The sequence below is a fragment of the Amblyomma mixtum genome, chromosome 2 (assembly GCF_055824585.1).
Source record: "Amblyomma mixtum isolate Tamu chromosome 2, ASM5582458v1, whole genome shotgun sequence".
NCBI lineage: Eukaryota > Metazoa > Arthropoda > Arachnida > Ixodida > Ixodidae > Amblyomma > Amblyomma mixtum.
Window position 1 is genome coordinate 194,857,390 of NC_143013.1, and position 24,760 is coordinate 194,882,149.

Sequence of the window (24,760 nt, forward strand, 5' to 3'; positions counted from 1 at the left end):
CCAGCAAGTCCAACGTGCTCAGTTGTTGAAGCAGTTGTTAAACTATGTACACACCTAATTTCACCAAGAGCGTCAATATACGCCACAGTCGTCCCCTTGTTAAGGTGTTGGTGTTCGTTGCTGAAACTGGTGAGAACATTCACCTGGCTATCTTCAAGGAACACAATCGCCCTGGCAACGGAAATTCTTCTGTCCAGTAGCAACAGCTGCTTGCTTTCCACGACACCCTACATTTGCCGTATGTTTTTTGAGCCGACGGTTACCATTACACCGGAACGTGATGGCACGGTCAAGTGTTCGTCTAGAATATGCAGCTCCGCTACGAGAACACTATCGACGAATATGGCATTTCGGCCGAGAACATGACGGACTGCGATTGGAGATCAATAACGGCACCGTTTTCGGTCAGGAAGTTCATGCCGAGTATGACGTCCAGGGAGCACTCGACAACGATACGAACGTTGCCAGAAATATTTGGTCTTGCACGCTTACCCGCGACGTGCACGTTCCCGTAGGTGTGACCAAATGTCCCCCTGCAGTAAGCATCTGTGGGTCGTCCCAAGCCGTTGCGACCTTTTTTAGCTCCGCGGCAAATTGTACACTAAGCACAGAATAATCGGCACCGGTATCCACCACCGCGGTTACATCGGTGCTGTCAGCCGAACTCTCTAAGTCGGCATTGGATGGTTTCTTACTTTGGGGATGTCGAGGCATTCGGTCTCGGCCGCTGTGCGTCTTAGGTGTTGAGCATCGAGGAAAGCTGTCGTGACCATGGAGGGGTGCGTCAGGACATCGGCTAGACTTGAGGTACGTGGGCTCATGAATCATCAGAAAGGCTACGGAATTCGGCATTGGTTGAGAACTGTCTTGCGGCGATGGAGGATCTCGCGAGTTTTGCTGTTAAGCAGCCGCACCTTCCCAGGCTCGTGCATCTAGTTTCCCCTACGGGGACTCCGAGACTGGCGTCATTCTGGGGAATTGTAGCGACGTGGAGATGGGGATCGAGAGAAACGGCGCTGTACGGAGTCCGCTTTCGAGATATAATCCGCCATCTCCCGAAGTCGTTCTCCATATATCGGACGAGGACAACCGACGTGGAATTCTCGAAGGACCATCTCCTAGTATGGGCAGCGGTACCAAACATGTCCAGCCTCACCGCAATGATAGCCCAGTGGCTGATTGTCAGGTGCTCTCCAGACATCCGTTCTGCGGCCTCCTAACCGCTGTGCAGAATTCGGCTGGCAAGGTGCAGTTCATGTAGCGGAGGAGGCAGGTGCGTCGTAACGTGTGTGTGGCTGGGATGGAACTTAAAGACGTGTGACGGCGGTGTAGCTGAGAATGGCGGACTGTGGCAGCACAGGACCGGGAACACGTAGTGGTGTACTCGTATTTAGAGCTTGCTTCACCTCCTCTCGAAGAACGTCAGCAAGTGTGCTAGCCTGACACTGTTCCTTGACCAGAAAGAGCTTGGCCAGTTCTCTCACGATCCATCGAACAATCTCACGTAGAGATTCTGTCAAATTCGCCCTAGCTTCCTCCACAGTGGCCGTGAGTGTCGATGCTGTTTTGCCGTCGTACTGCCGGCACTTATGTCAAGAGGCTTTTCGGTGGGGCTCGCCTCCTTTACGAAGTCAGCTACAGTCGCTGGAGGACTTCGAACCAGGGCGGCGAACAGCTGCCCCTTCCCCCATTTCATCAGAAAGCTCACCTTCCTCTCCTCTGGCATGATTGGGTACGCATGTCGGAAGAGTCTGTCCATTTCCTCCACGTACACCGTCACACTTTCACTGGGAAGTTGATTTCGGGCCTTCAAGACTAGGTCAGCCTTCTTGCGTAAGGCGCTGTCCTTGAAGACTCGGACGACCTAGGTTTTTAACGTATCTTACGTTAGAATGCCAGATTCATTAGTGATGAACCAGGTCCTCGCGTAGTCTTAGAGGGCGAAATAAACATGACGCATCTTGCAATCAGCGCCCCAACCATTGTAGATGGTCATCCGGTCATACTGGTCCAGCCAGTCTTCGGTGTCCTCCTGTAGTTGACAGTGGAAAGAGGGTGTCTGTCGCTGGTGGTAGAGCAGCATCGGCAGGACTGTAGCTGGCATATTCATTGTGGTAGCACTTGGGAGCAAACAGGGAGCAGTCCAAATTCTGGACGTAGGCATTGCAATCGGCGACTGCCCTGGTGGACTGGTGTGTCTACCGTCGATATTTCTACGGGGCTTGAATTGCGGCTTGGTGGGGGCGTGCGGTACATTAACGATGTACCCACCACCTGCACCAAATGTCACGTTGGTATTAAGCGGCCGAACGTCGACAGCGGCGCAGCCCAGGATGTGCGCTTCCAGAACACTTCCACATACACACTTCCCCCTCTTGATTGTCGCTTTCGTCTGCACGAGCACTGGCTTCAAATTACAAAGGGAGGTAAATTATTTACGCCACACAAAACTGCCGTAATCGGTTGGTAATTGAACCCATATCCTTTGGTATGTGGGCTGAATGCTTTCCCTTTAAGCGACCTAGGCACGCTCGCTCGATTTGGTTTGAAGGGATAACTTGTATGCGTGTTTAGTGGTGTATCATTGTGCCTAGAAGCCTACTAGACACAGCTTCCGTCTGCTCCGATAGCGAATCCACGGGTAGCGTTTGCCCGATTCTGGGGTTGGGCGGCAGGCACACGGAAATTGGGAGGTTGTAGCAGAAGAAAATACGAATCGAGAGGAGAGAGAGAAAACATAAAACAGATTTATTCATATCAAAACCTTAGAGAAAAAAGAACTTTTGCGAACTCTTCTACAATTAACAGGCTTTGAAGAACAACTGGATATTCCTTTCTTCAAGGCTGAGATCGTCCATTCGCACTCAGCACTGTCCCTAAAACCTCTATGGTCCAGGCGTTCCCTCAACGTGGTGGGTTATCCAAAATGGCGCACACCACTCCAAGATGAGAGCTAGTCAAGTTAGGACAGCATTGTAGCAGGTGGAGTTGCTGGTCACCGTTAGAACCAGTGAGAACGGGCGAGGACAAATCACAAATGCGCTTTTATTTGCTGCAGCGTAGCAACAGTCGAGCACGCGGCTCTGTCTCCTTCAAAACTCAAGTTATCCCTGCGCTCTGCGGCCATCAACTGAAACCGACGGCGACATATCCACGATGGGGTCTGTTTTAAAAACACTCGTTAGCAGCGCTACTGGAGCAAAGATTTATGAAGCGTTGTGCCAAACAACCGCTCATCACAACAGCACTGTGCCCACTGAACAACTGTTGAAAAAGGAGCAAACAGCCTTTAATACCTGGTGATGCATTTCTAGAAGGAAGCTTTCCTTTTTTATCATTAGATAAGTTCTGCAAGATTGTGCCTCGTTGCCTCTAGTAAATGCTGGGGTATTCAGCTTAACTCCCTGGACCTCCAGGTACGGGTCCAAGGTAAAACCTCTATCGGCCATTATCACATCGCCTCGAACAAGGTACTCATGGACACCGCACTCCCTAACAATGTGCTTGTCAGAGGCACGTCCCCCAAAAGTACGGGACACAGACATTATGTACCCACAAGGGGCGCTAACAATCAAGAATTTCACTGTGTTGTGCCCTTTGTAGGAACTGTATGTTTGAGCTCTTGGTCGTTGTTTTTTTGGCCTTTCCAGAGCAACCTCTGTGCAGTCAAAAATGCAACGAGTGTTTTCATAGCCATTCTCTATGAATGAATATGGCATGCTGCTTTCAATTCTAGCTTTCGGCAGCCAAATCACATAATATTTCATAATTTCTTTCAGGTATTCTAGAGTGCTATTAAAGATTTTGCAGACAGACGAAACAGATATTCTAAACCTGAAGGAAAGGTCTCTGTACAGCAGGCCAAGCCTGAGGCGCATAAGTGTCAAAAGAAGCTGGTCCTCCAATGCTAGCCGTGACTGTGGCATTGGAATTGTTTCCAGACAAGTCAATAACGTCCTGAAGACATGGTAAGACACCCCAGTGTAAAAAGATATGTCTTGACAAGGAAAGGGGAATGAGGGGCTCGTTATAAATATGAGAGAAGCCAACAGCCACAGAAACCAAAGGGCACAGGGGATTTTCAATTTTTATTTATTTATTTTGTGGTGTTGATCAATTTATAATATTACTGAATATGTTATCGCTTAAAGCTAATTTATTAGGAAAGCAGAAGAAAAAACAACCACATGCCGCCGGTGGGATCCGAACCCACGACCTCCGAATTACGCGTCCGGTGCTCTACCGCTGAGCTACAGCGACGGCTGTCAAACCGTCTGCTTTCGGGGGTATTTATGTTTACAAATAACCTAACCTTGGGAGTGTTCACCAGCGCCACCCACGTTCTTAAGCGGCGGACGTGGCACGTCCTGAGTTACCGCTGATGTGGCGTAGAACGTCATCGAACGACGAGGGTGGAAGCTCTGTGAGAACCCTCTTATGCTTCCTAAGGCATCAAGGCTGCCAGAACCGAGGCCCTCGTTAAGCAATTAAGCAGACAAGGAAAGGGGAATGAGGGGCTCGTTATAAATATGAGAGAAGCCAACAGCCACAGAAAGCAAAGGGCACAGGGGATTTTTAATTTTTATTTATTTATTTTGTGGTGTTGATCAATTTATACTATTACTGAATATGTTATCGCTTAAAGCTAATTTATTAGGAAAGCAGAAGAAAAAACAACCACATGCCGCCGGTGGGATCCGAACCCACGACCTCCGAATTACGCGTCCGGTGCTCTACCGCTGAGCTACAGCGACGGCTGTCAAACCTTCTGCTTTCGGGGGTATTTATGTTTACAAATAACCTAACCTTGGGAGTGTTCACCAGCGCCACCCGCGTTCTTAAGCGGCGGACGTGGCACGTCCTCAGTTACCGCTGATGTGACGTAGAACGTCATCGAACGACGAGGGTGGAAGCTCTGTGAGAACCCTCTTATGCTTCCTAAGGCATCAAGGCTGCCAGAACCGAGGCCCTCGTTAAGCAATTAAGCAGACAAGGAAAGGGGAATGAGGGGTTCGTTATAAATATGAGAGAAGCCAAATTAAAAATCCCCTGTGCCCTTTGGTTTCTGTGGCTGTTGGCTTCTCTCATGTCTTGACAAGTCATCTGTGATGCCATCAGCACTTGCTGCCGTAAAGTGTAGGTGTGGTCAGCCAGAGAGGGGTGTTCCCACTGCACACTGTGGTCTCGTGTGCAGACCTGTAAATGCAAATATTTAGACACATTGTATTAGTAAGCCATACCTTTTGAAAGTGAAATAGAGAGTGATCACTTAGTTTTGAGGTCATGCAAGGAAAACTTGTATTTAGTGTACAGTAAATGCTTGAATAAAAAAACACTTACAGTTTCTGTCTGTGTTTCTCTGCTGCTTGTGTTTGTTGTGGCTGCAGAACTGAGCGTCTGCAAAACATGCTGTATTTCAAAATGCAACTCTGTCCTGCACCGTTTAACATGTAAGAACAAAAAAAAAAGTAAAGCCTACTGACATGGTGACTGTGACCTTCCAGTGTCTGGGTCGGGCAAGCTGCAGGCATGCATTCTTCGAGGCACAGTGATGACTGAAAAAAATTGGAAGTTTTACTACTGCAAGCCTAAAATAGACTCAGTACAAATTAGTTACATTGCTATCTGTTGCCTCTCCTTTCTGTCTTGGAGAAGGAACCATCTGTTTATCTGCATACTGCTCACACAAGTGCATGGCCGGAATAAATAAACTGTAAAACTGATTCACTGAGCATGCAGAGTGTACTGAAGTTTAGCAGCTTACACCATTAAGGTCCGACTTCAGCACGACAAGCATGCTGGGACTTCCAACATCTGTATCCTGCAAAGGAAATTTAAACAGCACCTGTGTCACACCATAGCATAACAAGAGTTAGAACACACTGCAAACAGTAAGTAAGAAACTATTTGCAGGAAGCAATACAGATAATCCCTATGGGCGGCCCACGGCTAAAGATTCGGAAGCCTGACGAAGCCTTGGCCCCCACACACTTTTGCAGCAGCAGAATCACATTTTCTTTAGTTCAAACGCTTACGTGGTTACAAAAGTTATGAAAGTGAGTAAAAGAGATGACAGCAATGACTTAATGAGGCCTAAGCAATCAGTGATAGCTGTAAAAGTATTCTTTCATATTTTTGTAGCAGAGGAAAACAATGCTTACACTGCAGGATGCACACAGAAAAACCATACTACTACTGCTTTTAATTCATTGCTTGCTACAGGCTGTTACTCACAAATAGTGTTCTTGAACATACAGATACCTCTGATTCAGCTAAGAGTCCAAACAAATACCATGTGTTCTAGCTGCTTATTTAAAATAACTTTGTTTCATTTAAATGTCTCATAGTATGTGCGTTAGTATTACTTAATGTTACTTCTAATATAGACTGCTAAGTAATATTGTCTCAAACAATGCTTTTTCTTTGAGCCTGTGAGGCAATTCCCCCAAATAAATATTGTCCTTCAAGCACCACATGCAAAAATGCAACTCTTAGATAACAAAAACCTAGGAACGGCACTGCCATGTAGAGGACAATGTGGACAGTCTGAAAAGCTGTAAGCGACAGCCCATTATTGTGCTAAGCACTGTTGAGGCCATTCTGCAAGTACGTCACTCCATAAGTGTATGTTAAAAGTGACTTCATTCACCTGATCGACTAGAGTGCAGTTTAAATCTTCATTAGCAGCAGGTGCGACGTCTTGTACTGCATTAGGTGCAGAAGTATCAGGGCTGGTCTCCGTGTCTGGCTGCAAAACCTAGATGAATGCAACAGAACAGAGTTACAAATCAACTTTTTCTTCACTAACTGCTTCCTGAAGTTGATTGCACGATGCACTTAATTTTTTATGGACGTATTGTGTGTACACTGCTCAAGTTGCACATGCATTAGGAACAAAGCAACTTACTGCATCCATTTAGCACTCAAATAATGGAGGTGATCCACAGCACGTATCCCATTGTTAAGAGAATTAAATAATAATTCGAGAACATGCAGCAGTGGACAGTGATACGCTGCGTTATCTACAGGTACAAATGTCTTTTCTAATATCTAGTTAGTACCATGCATACATTAAGCTAATAATTAATATCATGGAACAATCCAATTATGCACTCGAGAGAATGTTTCTCAAGAATAGGTGATTAGGTACAATGATATCTTGTCATGACTCATGCAAAAAGCAGAATGTACAGAGGTTGAAATTCACGTTATTACATTAGAGTTGAAACATATTTTATGCATAGGTATTAAGCATTAACCACCTGTTCTGCATGATGAACTCAAGCAAGAGATAACATCTGTTACATAAATCATGTCCAGTTGGGCTGATACTTGATTAAAGTTATGAAATTTCACCTTTGCAAAGCTAGCAGACAAAGCCTCAAAAGAGATTAACAAAAAACCATTGCGACAAGGATTGGAGAAAGTCTAGATTACCAGTTTTGACAAAGCCTGCATCAATTGTGGTACTGACACCAATGTTTTCATAGCAGCTGAACACAGTTCATGCAGCATTCGAAACTCGGGATCTCAGCAATATTTTTTAAAATGTACAAACGACCATATAAGGCAGGGATCTCGAGTCTTTTGGCTTTGTGAAATACAGTGGCACGATTTTATTGCATATTGAAAAATCCATAGTATTTTTATGCAAAACTTCACAACGAATTTTTGCGATATCGCACTCCGTCTGTCTGTGTGCATGTTATGAGTAATTGATCCGGGGCGCGAACGGTGGGGTTACAGAGCATCAAAAGCAGTCAAGGGATAAAACACTGACAAAACGGCGAACTTTCTGCTCGTTTGCACTTCATTTCTTGCACCCTACTTATTTTCACAGCGCTTGTGCGTTGTTAACATTTGCGCATTTTCAACCTTTTCGCGCTAAGCAATGAAAACACATAAGACGTACAACTCGCTTAACTAGCGGCTATTTTTTTTTGCATTTGCACGAACAAGATACCATGACATGCGCGAAACGAACTTCACCTTCCTTTTTTTCGTCGGCACGTAGTCCGTTCTTGTGATACGTCTCCTGGCGGTCTTGACCTGAGCGAAAGTTGTCGCGCACAATTATTCTCCAGTACAACAGTCACCTGATTAAAAATTCCCGTGTTTGAAGAAACCACGCTTTCACACACGGCCACATAGGCACGTAATGCTTACCTTCCGTTCGTAGCCCAGCTTAAGCATAGGCACGGAGTTCATGGCTGTCCGTTGTCCGCCAACAAAGTGTTCCGAGCAGACACGAGAGGCGGCCGATGGCATAAAATCCTTTCCGTTGACGCTAGCCAGCCAAAGACGTCGCTCGTCTTCATCCGACGGAAAGCGATGCAGTTGGAACAAGTTGCAGCCGCACTGACTCCGCGGCTGTTGATGCTGCGCACATGGCTCTGCGGCTATTTTTTTCCGCTTGCAATAGTTGTTGGTGCAGCCAACAACAGCGCAGTGGTATCCTGATGACCTCGGCTCACGATTCATGTTCACAGTCAGCATCAAAACACGTAAAAGCTGTTTTCTCGCGCAAAAAACGGCAGGACACGCACGGCACTCAACGCGTATCTCGCCGCTTGCGCTTGCCAGTAGGAGAGGAGGAGGAGAAGCGGCGCCGCGTGCGCGCTGGTTCGAGGCTATTTTCCTCCTCGCGCCGAAAACGGTCTATAAAGGATATGACGGCCAGTCTACTGTAAAGTGCTCTCGCAGCCTCCCGGTTTTCGTCATGGCGCTCCAGCTTTTCTCAGCTTTCCTGCTTGCCTTCACCACTTCAGCTGCTCTGGGCGACGAAATATCGGTCAGTGTATAGATATAAAGTAGAGCGTAAAATTTAGTGACTCTTAGGCGCTCGTTCTTTGTTTTCTGTTGGCATGATCGCATTCGCTTCCGGTGCAATAGAACGAGCGGAACAAGTGCGCTGATTCTTCTTGGCGGGCTATCTGCGCTAACTGTGCGTCAGTATTTGTCTATTTTGTAGCGCGAACGCACTAATCCGTAGATTCAGAGCCTATTAAGATCGTTTCTGGCCGACTGTATGACCGAGAAGCGCGAGCGCTCCGTCCCGCGGCACTGACCCCTCATCTTCTTCTACGCAGCACAAATGCGGGCTTTTGCACTGGTTCGAATGTAGCGAACATTCTCTGTCGACCTTATTTTTTTTTCTCTCGATTATTTTATTTTTCCCCACAATTATTTTCTTGTTTAACATTTCGTACACCTATCAGTTGCCGCCTGTGTCTTGGCCAATCCCCCGCAGTGGGTATGCGCCATTTTCTAGAGGACAACAACAACAACAACAACAGGCGCTTGCCGTGGAAAGACATGTTCTAAAGATACAATTCAGTGCAGAAAACAAGCACGCAAAGAGAGAGTAGACAAGACAGAGTGGTATAAGCATTTGCTGCTTACGCTCTACTGCACCATTTGAACGCACCATATGGTAGCATAAAATTTCACATATGATGTCAACAGAAAATAAAAAAAAACGAAATGAGGAGAACGAGCCGCCGCGGTGGCTCACTGGTTGTGGCGCTCGGCTGCCGACCCGAAAGAAGGGGTTCAATCCCGGCCGCGGCGGTCGAATTTCGATAGAGGCGGAATTCTAGAGGCCCATGTAGTGTTCGATGTCAGTGCACGTGAAAGAACCCCAGTTTTTTCCGGAGACCTTCACTACGGCGTCCCTCATAGCCTAAGTTACTTTGGGACGTTAAACCCCCATAGAACCATAAAACCGAAATGAACAGAAGAATAACATGGCATTTTCAACTTTATCTGCGTTTTCTGTCCGTGCTTGCCTGCAGCACACCAAATGTTCAATTTAGAACTTTGGTTCAGACGTTTGTTTGGCTTCCAAAGCAAGAGTCTGGTTTAGCAGCTCGACCCAAGGAACTAAGACAGAGTGGAAAATCAACTCTATTTGACAACAAGCTGGCATAATTTAAAGGAGAGGAGATATGGAACTTAGTGTTTCTAGTGTTTTCGCTGCGGGCGTTGCGTATGGCTGCAGTGGCCCTCAAACAGGAATATGCATTGAATAATTTCGTATCATGCAACTAGTACGCCGAAATTTTGGTTGTGATTTCTGCGATTTCTGGTCTCGTTCAGAAACACTGGGTGATTAGCAGCCTTATGTTTACCCTAATGCCAGCCACAAGCTGGCGGGCCGGGAAAGGCATGCTAATGAAACCTACTTTTAAGATGTCATGTTCGTCCCATTCGTAACACATTCTGGTAGACAACAAATTTAGGTACTGCGTTGTTTAAATTAAATAAAAAACTGAATATTCCATGCTGTGCCTTTTTATCATTTATGGTGATAATATTCCTTATAGTTACTGATGGTTTCAAATTAGTTGTCGCATGCTGTACGCTTTCTCTTGTAAAGGTTGCCTGGACCTCGTCAAGCTGCGTGAGCAGCTTTTACCCAGGAAACCATGTAAAAATGTCTGGTGAATTAATTGAATTTAATTGAATAAAGCAAAGCTCCCAGTCTGTACCTGTAGTTTGTAACCGCTGAGCAGCGCCCTGATGAAGTTAAATATAAATGATGATTACGCAACTGGTAATGTGAGAAATTAGCGCTAGCAGGCATACGATGATTCCGACATTCGCTGTTAATGGTACACTGAAGCTTCCTGCAGGCTCTCTTGGTTCTGTCATGTATGTTTAGGATCTTGGTGAGCAGTTTAATAGCAGGTCAAGGCTCCGGGGTTGTTGAAACTCAGAGTGCCGGCTGCTGCTCCTGATATCATAGCGCATACAATTCTTGCCGCACACCGTTCTGTTGCTCAAATATTCCTCACACAATAATGCAGGCAGCTTCCCAACTGGCCAGTGAGTTAGCGACGTACGTATTTCACATCCAGTGAAACATATTATCAATTAGAACGCCATTTCCAAATTCCGAACGATCGACAGAAAGAAATTTGGAGAGATATAGTGCGAGACTGGAGCTTTTGTGTTATTTTTCTCACATCCAGGATATCACTCGCTAGTCACCTCTTTTAGCGCATGTCATTCCTTTCGCTCTTTAATTTCCAAGTCCGTAAATCCCAGATCTTTGCTTACACGTTTCTGGGGCTCAAAGTTGGCGCGATTACGATCGCTGCTTCAACAATTGCGGATCGTGCGAAGGTCGAAGCCGAACAAACTTCCACATTTATCACTATACCGAGTATCTGCAACCAAATTTTGAACTTTACCGGCGAAAACCTACGTTTTCGTCTTTGAATTTTCTTAGTTAGGTGCTTTCATTGGCTAATCATGCGTGTGCGACGCATGTTACTTCGATCGTGAACGCGAAACGACGGCAGCTATTCCCTTTTTAGAGACGACGTCGCCGGGCTTGTATCCATATGACGCCACCAGGGCAATTTAATAAAACGATCGCTGCCAGTAGGAGGTGTTCACGAGGTCGATTTTTATTGTTTTTAATGTAGCGTGCTTTGTGGCATTCAAGCTTTAGAAATAAAACAACAAGCTTGTACACTTTTTACTGAATTACAGTAGTGAAGCATGCCTTTCAACCAACTTTGTTAGTGTGTTCGTGTACAGGGCGTTGCAATACTCCATTATCTTTGAATCTTTTCTGCATCCCCTCTTCATTATTTAATGGTCTTCACGCCTATTCAATGTTTGGATATTTTTATTCTTTCAAATTCTTTTACCCTATTACTTTCTGCAGTCTTCTCCGTGTCCCCTTTTCTCCCTAAATCACTCGGCAAGGCCGATTAGCGCTTCACCGCTGTTCCAGCGCAAACTAGATTCTCTGTCTTTAATGAAAAAACTTCTCTCTCATTTTTTAGCACAAACCTGCCGCGGCTTCTTTAAGAGGAAAATCTGTAATTCTCTTCTTTATAGGAAAAAAAAGAAATAGGTTCAGGAGCTCGAAAGAATTCTGGTAGTGCTCAGATGAAGATTGTGCTAGGGTGGTAGTGCTAGGATTTGGCGCTATTGTGGCTGCAGACTGTTGTGCTGAGGGCCTTACGGTTGACCTAAATACATTAAGGATGAGGAGGATTCCTTTTTAAAAAAGCGCCTCACGCGGTGTGTTCAACAACCGCGTTCTTCAGTAACAGTAGAGAAATATACAAAAAACCTTTGGAAATATATGCTTGCTTTCCACTTTGATCTTCTTAATTGTGAAGCCCATCACTAGTTGCGGCGTTTCGCGCACGACGACCCAGCAAAAGATGGTCGGGAAAAGCTGAGGTTTATTTCACAAATGAACTATGCTTGTCATCGTTCAGCTTTTCCCTAAAGATCACTTCGCAAAGAAAAAAGTGCAGTACATCCGGCGAGTAAACTCAATCCCACGTCTCGTTCGCAATTCAAATAGATCGCTTTTGTCATTCGTGCCCCTCTCTATATAGCGAGAGAGAGAGAGAGAAAGAGAGAGAGAGAGAGGGTTAATCTCCTCTGAAAGAAAACAGGAATTGGCCTGAGCTGTATTTCACCTACCTTGTACTCTGCGCTGGCTTAAAAAAGAAGGGTAAAAAATGTTTGTGACAGGCGACTGCATGAATAAAATACAGGTTCGAGCATGCCTAATCGTGTCACAGCTGCTCCTACTTACAGCCGCAGGAAATGGCGAGCTCGACACCCACCCTTCGCGAGTGTGTGCAGCTGCTTGGACTATCATCCACCGCATTATCATACTACGAACATGACAAAGAGGGGGTAACACAAGCCCATAATTCACGGTATCTGCCACACAGGTGTAGGGGAAGTGTCTGACATCACTGAAATCTGCTCAGTTGAGCCGGCATAGATTGTCTCCAACATCGTCCCTATGAGTGAATGATTGTTACGTAAAAGACAAACAGGGGAAGTTGCGGACCAGCAGTCGATATTTTCGACGGGCGCTTTAATGCGGTTAGTTCTGGAAGAAAGAAAACAACCGAGTTGCTCCAGAAAAATATTGAAAGACAAGTTGAAAAAAAAAAACTCGCTTAACAGATCCAGACAGTTTGCATACATTGTTCAGCTGCTTGGCTTGGGCAGGGCATATAATGGTTTGGTTTGGTTTATGGGGTTTAACGTCCCAAAGCGACTAAGGCTATGAGAGACGCCGTAGTGAAGGGCTCCGGAAATTTCGACCAACTGGGGTTCTTTAACGTGTACTGACATCGCACAGTACACGGGGCTCTAGAATTTCTCCTCCAAAGAAATTATAGCCGCCGCGGCCGGGATCGAACCCGCGTCTTTTGGGTCAGCAGCCGAGCACCATAACCGCTGAGCCACCGCGGCGGCAGGGCATATAATGCGAAGGCAAGGATATAATGCGAAGGCCAGGTAACGGCTGGTTCTCAAGGGTAACGGAATGGATTCCAAGAGAAGGCAAGCGTAGCAGAGGACGGCAGAAAGTTAGGTGGGCGGATGAGATTAAGAAGTTTGCGGGGATACGGTGGCCGCAACTGGCAAAGAACAGGGTTAATTGGAGAGGCATGGGAGAGGCCTTTGCCCTGCAATGGGCGCATTCAGGCTGATGATGATGATGATGTTCGGCTGCTTTTACTTGTTTCCGGTTGCCGTAACGCAACTGCGCTTGCGTGAGCGGAAATCCGCCTGGCTTTTAGAACTGCGCCTTGAGGTGCTTGTGTGATAATTATCGTAAACCAGTTCTTGTGGCCGGAAATTTTCTACTAAGAGAAACTTTTGTGCGCGATATCTTTATGAGAACAAATTGGGGACCAGCCCTTATGGAGATCTTGACAGAGCGGAAGCCCGCACCTAAATCTCTCCCGTCATACATTCATATATAACATATATAAACATTCCTTCATCTCTCAATTCGATGAAACTTCCATTTTGATTAACTGGATCGTCCTACCGAATAGCACTGATCGATGAGCAATCACATCACTCTGATCTTTCTTAAAGAATAGTACGGCATTATCACGTGCAAGAAATGCTGCTGTTGCTACTCCTAGTACCTTAGTTACTATTGCTAATACTAGCAGTGCAACTAGTAGTACCATTGCTCCTAATTAAACTACTGCTGCTATTACTAGTGTCACGTTTTACTACTCCTGCTACTGTTACATCTAATCCTAACGCAACTACTATTGGTTTGGTTCGGTTTATTGACGTTTAACGTCCCAAAGTGAATCGGGCTATGAGAGAGACCGTAGTGAAGGTCCTCGGAAGTTCCGACCACCTGGGGTTCACTACTACTTTTCCTACTACTACTAATTATGATGCAGCTAATTATACTACTCTAACTGCTGCAATCATAAAATTTTTTATTGTCGCCAATAAGTCCACTACACTACGAACAGGCAGGCTAAACCTCTAGTTGGCTTGCCAGAACTTACAGCCAGGCCGGAATGAAACGCGAACAGAGCATGTCATCAAAACAAAATAGTTTATCTGCCTACTTTCAGCTGAATTGTACACCTAGCCTGATACATGTGTCTGGGTAAAGGGCCTACTGAAATGCTTAATCGAAAATAGGTTGTAAAGGAATATCTCGATGCAAAGCAGAAATGTATGACATATGTGTGTTCGCGTTTCATTCCGGCCTGACTGTACCTTATGTCATTTAATACACATGGTGTGGAAATACGCGCCGGGATCCATGAGCATACGGGCAAAAGAATAAATGTACAAGAAATGGGCAAGAACGGAATAAACATTTTTGATTTGTGGTGTTGATCAATGTAAGATTAAAACCCTAATTTATTTATCGCTTAGAGGCAATTGATTAGAAAGAAAAAGAAAAATCATATGCCGCCGATGGGATCAGAATTCACGACCTCGTAATTTCGCTCCCGGTGCTCTATGAACTGAACAAGTAAATTTCAAAACAAAATTGGGGTAATTAGTTCGGAAGTCGAGCCATGGGCCTTCGGTTGCGAGTGACAAACCTTACCCCGAGGTCATGGTAGCACGTTTGTTCGACTTACTAAAAGAGCGAAGTAGTGTGTTTTGTTGTGTATCACGTGGTCTAGTATGCCTACCGATGTACGCTAGTTAGTGCCTGCAATTAAAAGAAACAGTAATTAAGAAAGTAGGAAATAACGATGAACGATCTCGTCTCATGCACTTAAGACGGAGCTGAAGTCTCCTGCTAATTTTCTTTCCATTGCAGATCTCGCTGCGCTCTCATCTATGTACCGGAGACTTACTAGACTAGCGCCGGGTGTGACTAGTGGCAGGCTACTGCGTATGTGCAGTAGGCGCCCGACCGGTCCGATATATTTGCATGCCAGTACGCCTTCGCTTTGTTAAAAGCATCGCATTCTCTGAAAAGGAGCAGGCATAGCTAAAATTATCTCTGAGTCGGTTGCACAGTATGGTGAAGAAAGGTGGCATGCGCGGCTGGACAAAGCTGCGTCGGTCTACTCTGACTGCACCGCATACCCGTGAGTAGACAAGGGTTTGATTAATATTTAGGGGTACGTTACGAGGTAACAATATCGGCAAAGAAGTCTTACAGAATCTGCATGTGCAGAAATATTGATTTAGCTTGGATCAGTAAAATGAGCTCATTGCCTGAACTGCCGGAATGTATCAAGGCAGGAGGATTCTGCATCCGTCTTTATTAACGTCAGGCGAATTGGCGCGGAAGCGCTACAAGAACTTTTTTCCTTCCCGAGGACACGCCTACCGTGGAAATTCGGTTCCAATAGCACGTAAGTAAGAAGCTAACAGTCAATAGCACCATGATTTTTCCAAACTTTTGCGAGAAATGCGAGACATGAGGAAAGAAGCGAAAACAGAAAAAAAATACCGAGGGCTCTTAAGGCTACTTACGTGCTTTCAATGCGAACGCATTGGTACTTTTTAGATTTCATTTTCATTTTATTATTTATTTTCAATTTTTTTTTCTCTTCTTTCCTGGTGACACACCTACTTACTCGCATAACGTCCAGAGACAACGCACATATTCTACGTTCACCTTTTTTCGTCAAGAAACATCGCGGTTTTGTGGCGTATGAGTTGCGTGCTCGCCTGGCAGTCTAAAATTCATGCGTTCAATTCCCCGCACCTTCACAAGTCTTTGATACCACTGTGACGTCATCTCGGAATTTGGGGACCACTGCTGCTGGTCAACGCCGACGTCGGGTTTCTTTGCGACAAGCCATAAAATGCTTTCGCATAACTAACCTGTGTGTTCTCTAAATTTCCCTTTTACAGGAAGAGAACACTAACCTTTTGGTGGAAGCGGTAAAAGTGCAGAATTCCGTCGTCGCCTACTTCACCTCGACCCATGATCCCAGACTCAAATGCCTGACCGCTTGGGTGCCAGTATACGAGCCTGAGAATCACTTCGCCGTCTACCGTTATCACTACCAAGGCCATAATGGAGAACCTGGGTTCGTAAACAACATCTCACGTGCTTTATATACAGCCGAAGGGATTAGCACTGCAGCTTTCGTCGCGTAAAAAAATATATTCTCTTATGCTTTCCGTCGTGCCACATGCGAACTGTAATAACAGTCACACCCCTGTTTCGCGCCGGTGACAACTTCAGGTTGGCGCGCTATACTTAGGCGCAAGGATTTTAGGCATAAAGAATAGCTAACTCTCGCGGTGATGGGGACTATACAGGAAGAAAATCGGAACTAGTTGGCGGCTGCTTCTTCGACAAAATTTGCATGTTTTGTAAGGGGTTGGAGGGGTTGAAGTTTTGTACTCAGCGGTTGACGGGGGGGAAAAGAGGAAGACAGTAGGCTTCAGTTGTATTCCAGCTTCGATGCCAAGGAACAATCGTCGCCACATCATAGCTCTTATTGTCACCCGAGGATAAATTTGAGATCAGGTGCACACCAGAACGTGGCCGATATACAATCGGATCGTCTAAGGCATACAAGCAACATGACTTCGATAGTTAATGTAAGAGAGTGCGAATGACACATTGGATTGGGCAGACCTGAAGGCATGTGCTCGCCAAATAACTTCACTGCTTAGGTGTCTGTTATATCAAGACCCCTTATGGGGGAGATGATTTTACTCGAGGAGCGCTAAGGGCGAGGCCAGCGCTCTGAGGAGGAAGGAACGCTCCTGGAAGATTGTTGAAGGAAGAAGCAAACTTTTTTGTGTATATTATTACAGATATCAGAGAGCGCCGAGGCAAGTCTGAACAGTAGAGAAGGACATGTACAGGGCCCACACATCACACACCACACGGTTCCGCCCCGCGCCTTTTATATGGGCGGCCAAATCTCATCAGTCCGCAGGAGTCCTTAAGTTGGCAGGCCAGCTACCTCAGGCACAGCACGTGATGTAAAATTCCATCGCCTGCTCTGATAGGCAGTTCACATTGACGCACGTTGGAGGTGGCACCTGAAGTGATGAATGCGGCGACGCCAACTGGCGTTCCCTCCGTTGTATGGAGAACGGCTCGACCGGCGCATGACGTCTCATACTGCCCCGCAGGAACGGTCACAACAGAGACAAATATGTTGAACACAGCTACCTGCTTTTCTAAGCACTGCCTTAATATGGTTCCTCCCACTTTGTGTGAGTTGACGTGTGGGCAGAAACCCTATCCGATATCTTGTCATTATGTTGTCCTGCTTCTTTTTCTCCATCGGGCTGACGTAGATTACTGCGTTAACATGACTGCGACGGAGTCCTTTACGTTCGGTTTCAGCCCTTGCGAAGGTAAGCATTTATGCGTTCCGCCTCAAACCCTATTTGTTTTGTACTCCTCCGCTAGGCTCATTATGATTCTCAGCCGGTCCGGAGTGCTTGTGACTCTCTCTGTTACACGGGCCTTGTTGCGTGCACAAGCTACGAGCCGAAAATATTTTCGGTTTTATTTTATTTTTGTCTGATATGCTGTATAAAGCGCTTACCAAAAAGGGAAAAAATTCTCAGGACAATTAAGATTCCAATGAGAAATTTGAGTGAAGTTCTGTAGGCTCAGTTTGCCTTGCTGGATCGTCGGTACGTCTCACGACGATATTAGTTCGATAATAGTAATAGATGATGAAGAAACGATGTTAGCAAAGCTTTAAAAGGTGCTAGTTTGTCGTACATCTTAGCACAGGAGTGCGCGAACTGCATTACACGAGGGACGACACAGGACAAGTGCTATCGCCGTCCTGTGTCGTCCCTCGTGTAATATAGTTTGCGCACCCGTACGCTAAGAAGACAACGATGTGCAATGTGCAGCGCGAGAGTGTGTTACATTTTAACACGAGGCGTGATCGGCTGCTGGGATAGAATAGTGCTCTCTTGCAGTGACGAGCGAAGCTGATGTGTTAGCGGTGCTGCGGGTTTGAAGCACAGCCGCGGCAACGTTTATTGTTATTTATTCATTCTTCGGCTATTCTACAGGGACGGCGGCGACACGTTTGAATTCACGAACGGGTGATTAAGAACTGAGCTCTAAAATTCTAGCGTCAATCGTAGTGGACTATCGCAGAGGTTGCCGAATTGCAATGCAATGCGTTAATACGTACCCACCTGTGTGTAACACAAATGCAAGTGTTTCATTGTTATTCCTTCAAGAACGTAAGCCGAACCTCAATGCGGGAACCTCAGTGATAGACGGGTGGGCACATATTTGCGGATTTTGTTCGACAGCGCGTTTGTGGGCAATGGCCCGAGCGCGCGCTTCCAACCGCATATAACGGGCCCTGGCCTTCCGCCTTCATGCAGCGTCCGCCAGACGTTTTCAGGCATTTAATGGCCTCTTATGACCGTCTGTCACGTTGGTAAACACGAAGGTTGCACGAAGCGTGAGTGGCGTACAGGGGATGATTGCGTGTTCGGGGGTGAGCGCAAGACTCATCTGAAGCCGACGACTGCAGCGCAATGTGCGTGCGCTCATTTCGTCGTTGCCAGTGCACCGGAACTGGGGCGCAGCTGCTACTAACAACGGACCATAGAACTTTAGTCGAACGCACTTCGAAAAGCTCTCACCATAAACTTGGTAGCGGACAAACGTGCAAAGCTTACGCATCTATTCTTAACAGTGTACAGAGCGTACGTTTCGCAGGACGTGTGGAATAACTCGTAAACTGAGCACTACGTGTTTCTTTGTGCCTTTCAGAGGGCCCCATTTCTTTTGCGGCCCAGGCGTACTACTTCAACGGAAAGAACTGCTTTATTGGTCGATTCCCTCTTCTAGGCAGCGACTGTAAGTCACATTAGTAATTATAAGCTGTCAAACTCGTGCTGCACGTGCATATGTTATAGTGCTAAGCAGTTGGCGGCCCAAGTTCGTTGATAGAACTTTTGACTTAGCTTCTGCGGCATGTCCACAGTTATTGCCGTTGTCTTCCGGGTACCTTCAATGAGATTGACAGGGACCGAGAGCAAATCTTTATTAAGCGAATACAGAGGACTCAATGCGATTGGTGCTGAGATAAATTACTTGAAATTTGAGCTCGGATTTTCTCCGCTTTACCGCTAAATGTACTTTGGATCGCCGGGACATGAATACGCGGGTGCGAAAAATGCTACTTTTACCACGCAATAAAACTTTTTTTAACAAACGACTTATGGAAAAATTGCCCGTGAGGACTTGGCACCAGAGGAAGGGCATTTTTAAGGCGAAAGCCTTTAATGTCTCGTACTGTCGTGACCAAGACATGTTAGCAAATGTGTCCGCAAATCGGATGCATGCCTTATATGAGCATATGAAAATCAATAGCCAATCGATACTTAATCGGGTGCAATCGAAAGACATCAGAAAATGATATAAAGTGATTTGATGATTATATTATTGCACTTATTGATTAATTGGTAGTTAGTAGTAGTTAAGAAGTGGCATATGGGACTGTGTACTGCGCCTGCCCCTTAACTAACGCTAATTAATAAATGTACTAGTTAAGGTCACGTTAACTATCACTAACCATACATTACCTAGTATCATGAAATGTGCTATTCATGCTTAACTATCATTAACCATCACTAATGATTAGACGTTTCTAGGCGTTTCATAGAGAGTTCCATCACTTCACAGTTCAGTGACAGGACATGATGGATGGCATTAGAACAATGGTAAAGACTAATTCGCTTAATTAACCTTTCTAGTCAGACCAGATAAATAAATAAAACCGAGTAGGAAATTGGTCGAGTTGGGGAATCGAACCAGGGTCTCAAGAGCGCGAGACGAGCACGCTAACCACTCCGCCATGCCAGCCTGGTTTGAAATGAACAAAGGCGCGTCTAGCTAATACGGCGTCTTCGTTCACTCCCATCTTCCTCCCTTCCCTTACTGCGAGGTTCAGGTGTCCACCGAGATATGCGAGACACATTTGCTTTCCTCAAAAACAATTTACCGTCGAGCAAGGCGTAGAGTCGAGCGGGCGATGGCGTTCTGTGGACTCCCTGGCAGCGTTGCAAGGCGCTCTCACGTCCCACACTCAGAGGCGAAGCTTAACATCTTAACCACACATCAGTGACACAAGCAGCAACACTGCGCTTAAGGCTTTCGCCTCACCGCACTTTAGATCAGCAAAGTGCCCCCCTGAATTTTTGTTTGGTTTAGTTTGGTTTATTAGGGTCTAACGTCCCGAAGGGACTCAGGCTATGAGGGACGCCGTAGTGAAGGGCTCCGGAAATGCCGACCACCTGGAGTTCTGTAACGTGCACTCTGTCGCCTGCGAACTGCCACATCTGTGATTCTCCTGAAACAATTGAACATTGCGTCATAAATTGCAAGGACGCAATTAATTTCTGGGATGTCTTGTAACGGCCCTCGATAAAGCGAATCTATTTGTCTTCCCAAACCTTAGGATATCTTGCCGGAGTGCGATATGTTGGTGTACATCTTCATGTGTTTTTCTCGAATGGACTACACATCTTATGGAAAACTAGAAAGATGCAACGGCCCTGTGAATCAGTCGTGTCGTTGAAATATTGCTTTCAAATGATTGTGCACCTGAGAGAACTGTGTGAACAGACAGATTTTGCCGTGGCATTCCTTTTTGTTGGCGTTCTCAGCCGTACCTCCCGTCTAGTGCTGTGCTCTTCTGCCTTGTTTTAGATGTCGTTTGTGCCGCTTGTTAAAAGCTTTGTAAATGGTGCATGTAAAGACTAGTCAGTGATTCGATTCCCACCGTGGGTACGAAATTTGTCTGTTTATTCAGCTGTTGCTCTTTTCGGATGAATGCTTGCATCCAAATGGGCCGAACTTCAGACGAACAGTTGCGCATAAGGGATGACTCGCGTCAGACTCGTGATTCGTGTCAAGCTTTATTTGACAGCTTTTCCTGCGCCTCCGCTGTGTGTACGTTTTCGAGGCATAAATAAAAAAAGAATTTGAATTTGAATATATTTTGAGACTAATGGTTACAGTCTTACTTTTTATTTAAGAGAGGGAATATTGGTTGTTGCTACGCAGTTCCTCCCCAAAAGAACGAACTTTTCGTCCATAAAAGACGATAAATCTCTGTGTACGTACGTAGCTCGTGCTGCATTCTTAAATCAAGCCGTAGCAGTACGGGCGGAATTTGGTCTTTTAACCGGGGACCTGAAGACGTTGAAGGTAAACGTCACTACAGCTTCCCAGTCAAAACGGATCCGCAAAGCGACTGCGCTTGCAGTGATATATAGGTGCCCGCCACATCTCGAACTCTAACGGTTTACGTGAACTGTTGCGCTTTACGTAAAGTAAGTTTGCGTGGCTAAGGTGGCCGCAGCTGGGACAGGGTCCGGCTAATTGAAGAGATATATGAGACGCATTTAGCCTGAATCAGGCATAGCGAGGCTGATGATAACGAGGCTTTAGTGACGACGTGGGAAATATGCGAGAGTAAACTTCTATGCACGTTCGCGAACCCACGCCGTCGACAGCGTGCTCGAGACCTTCTCCGGGCTTGCATCCAGGACCATAGAGAGAGCGCGAGAAGATGCGATGAAGATGCGCTGTGCCTGAGCGCCTGCGCTCATTCACAGGCTACTGAGGAGAAAGTGGTTCATGATCTTTGTCAGACATGACATTTTTGGAGGCGTCATACGCTATCCTCCGACTACAGCAGCAGGATTAGTCATTGAATCAGCTACCATATGCGCTCGTTGGCAACAAGTACGCCTGTGCATCTTTATCGTCTGGCCGAAGCGATATCGCCTGTGTGGGATTGAACACATAAAACACTTTGTGCGGTGTAAAAAAGAAATTACACGAAAGACGTCGATGTCTTGGGGAAAGTTCTACATTCGGGAGACGGGTAGGAGCATTAATGCGAGGTTGAAGGAACACCTTTAGAGATGCCAAGAAGTCACGCAACCTAAAATTGAGTTGCATGTTGGCGCAAGAATGACTGCGACCCTGCATTACTAACAGTCTTGCCTGTAGCACCTGGTACTCATGCTCTCAAGCATGCCTACCAGGTGCTACAAGGAAGATTGTTAGTAATTTTAAAAAATAGGCTTTTTTAGGGAAAAATATGGCTGTTGCGGCATAGCATTACCATTGTTAGCGGGCACCAAAAAGCCGATGAATTATCTTGAGTAATAAGCTAGTTTACTTGTATCTAAAAATCAACTTTTTAGCTATCACAGCGGGGCAACCGGTAGCAATTTGAGATTTGTAGCCCGTAGTTAGTAATAGGCATATAGATTTATAGAAAATGCGATCATCTTCGGCGCTCTGGCTCGACAAAATTTGGCTACATCGGGCCAAAATACATGCGCTTTCAAAAAAGCATACAGCGAAGCCACCTTTCCAGTGTGCGGTACTAGTCAGAAAAGTCAAATTTTTACAAGCCTCAGCGTTAAGGGTAATCACGTTTTTTTTTAGTTTCAGAAACTTACTACTATTACTAATGACCGGCTACAAATCTTTAAATGTAACTAGGAGCCTAACTCTAACAATTATAAAGTTAATTATTATAAATTAGTCAACCAGCTCAGAACCTAAAGTGACTCACTGTTAATATTATGCCCGAAAAGTCATATTTTTACCTCAGAAAACCTATTTTTGAGAATTACTTAAAGGTTTCCCTGAAACGCCTGGTTTACCTTTTGTAAGGGAATACTAGAGACGTCCTTATTAAAGCCTAGAATCGAGCGTCAGTGAGTCAATTATGATCACGGAAAGCGAGGTGGAAATCATTGGACCCGCACAGTACGGCCGGCTTGCGCCGCTGACCGTTTTTTTTTTATTTTCTTCTTTTCGCATCCTTTCGCTTCTTCCTCTTTTGCTTGCTTCTGATACGTTTGATGAGTGTGCGTCAAGATGCAGCAATGGGTGTGATACACAGCTAGAAATTAGGTAATCTTTAAATGCGTCTTCACTTTCTCTTTTGTCCTTGTGGTAGCCACGCAGCAACGAGCAGAAACGCGAATTTTCAACAAACTCAACCTCATAGCGCCGTTGATATCTGGCCTTCATTCTACACTAGGCGAATATTCACCGTTTATCTTGAGCGCAGATGGCACGCTGCAGCTATAACAGTCATGCTTTATTTATTGGCGCCACATAAATACATGAAGCGAAAGGCCAGCAGTAAAAGCTGACACAATCGACAGCTTGATAAAGCCGCAGGCCACCTTATACACTCGATAGCATCAAGGAAGCAAAGAAATGATATGTCTCTTAATTGATATAAAACAGGAGAAGAAATAACTAAAACACATTAGCAATTTATTTCTCATGAAATAATTAGTATGGACATAAGCAGAAGTGCGTTGAAATGACGTTAGGAAGAGCTAGAAAAGCAGTTTCACTTACAGGCAGGAATAACAAAACCTACAAATGCGATGACAATGAATCAAGGAAAAGTAACAAATAAATGAAGCGCATTTGTTGCTTCAAACAAAATACCCATCAAAACTAAACACATACAAGTGGTGGAATCAGGATGAAAACGCGTAGAAAAGCACAAATGCTAAGAGAAGTGGCCTAGTAGGTATGAAAATTCAGGCGGAGTCTTTTAAACGTCATCTTTGAAAGTTGTATATTTTAATGATTTAATCGTTTAACTAACCGGATGAATTTATTCTGGAGTTTTTGTAGGCCGTAAGCTGTTTTAAACGTTCATTTAGGCAACCTTCTTACATATATCCTCAAGCCAAACATCGTGGGGTAATCACTGCCTAAATCAATTCGGTGCAGTGCGATTGTGCACTGGAAATGATGCAGCTGGGAGCCCGTAAAGTGGGGCGAAGATACCGCTCACGCTTGGAGTGTTGTGAACTGCTTGGGTCTTAATATCTGGCGCTGGAACTGTAAGTGCCGGTCCTGAGGTCCTATTAAGAACATTTCGCGACTTCCTGTCGCACTGTGGAAGCGACATGAAAGGCGATAGCTGGCACGCCTTCCACTCCTCATGAAATTCCCTTGACAGAAGTTAGGGTCAGTGAAGCCCCCCCCCCCCCCCCCCCCCCCCCAAGTCTCTCCTAAATTAGCCAAAAACGGCTGCCCGCACTTCCAGAATTCTTGTAGCAACTTCATTAATAACTAAATGAGTCGTGAGTTATTTGCGAACGCTAGTTTCTTGACGACAGATCCTCTCCTCAGTTCTCTCTAGGAAGTAAGAATGACAAATTTAGCACCAGAACCTGCTCTCATCAATTGTTTATTTCATCTTTTTTTCGTCGCGTCGACAATTAGGTAGGCAGATGTTCATCAAATTGCCCCTTTCTTTTTCCTGTAGATTGCCTCCTATGGATGAAAACAGCCTTCAAGGATTCTGTGCCTGAAGAATGTGTGGCTGAGTACGGTAGGCTGTGCGGCCCGGAGAGATATGCCCTCTATGACAAAGACCAATGCTATTAACTGTGCTTTTAATGATTCTGCTGTTCTGCTGAAAGCTAAAATTAATTTTTTCTCATTCGTGCCGATAATAAAACTTCTAAAAGT

General features: G+C 45.5%; 2 protein-coding genes across 2 annotated transcripts; one reads left to right on the plus strand and one right to left on the minus strand.

Moving 5' to 3' along the window:
* Window positions 1–3,236: 3,236 nt before the first annotated feature.
* Window positions 3,237–8,481, minus strand: LOC149362020 (uncharacterized). The gene is made up of 4 exons (XM_089568205.1): window positions 8,167–8,481; window positions 5,765–5,821; window positions 5,126–5,196; window positions 3,237–4,023 (listed from the first exon to the last, which is right to left on the minus strand). Exons 1-4 carry the CDS (start codon window positions 8,479–8,481, stop codon window positions 3,237–3,239), a joined length of 1,230 nt encoding a protein of 409 aa, XP_089424331.1.
* A 238-nt stretch (window positions 8,482–8,719) lies between these two features.
* On the plus strand, window positions 8,720–24,676 carry LOC149362021 (uncharacterized). Its single transcript, XM_089568206.1, has 5 exons — window positions 8,720–8,791; window positions 16,135–16,312; window positions 17,533–17,604; window positions 19,001–19,087; window positions 24,555–24,676. Exons 1-5 carry the CDS (start codon window positions 8,720–8,722, stop codon window positions 24,674–24,676), a joined length of 531 nt encoding a protein of 176 aa, XP_089424332.1.
* The last annotated feature ends 84 nt before the right edge of the window (window positions 24,677–24,760 follow it).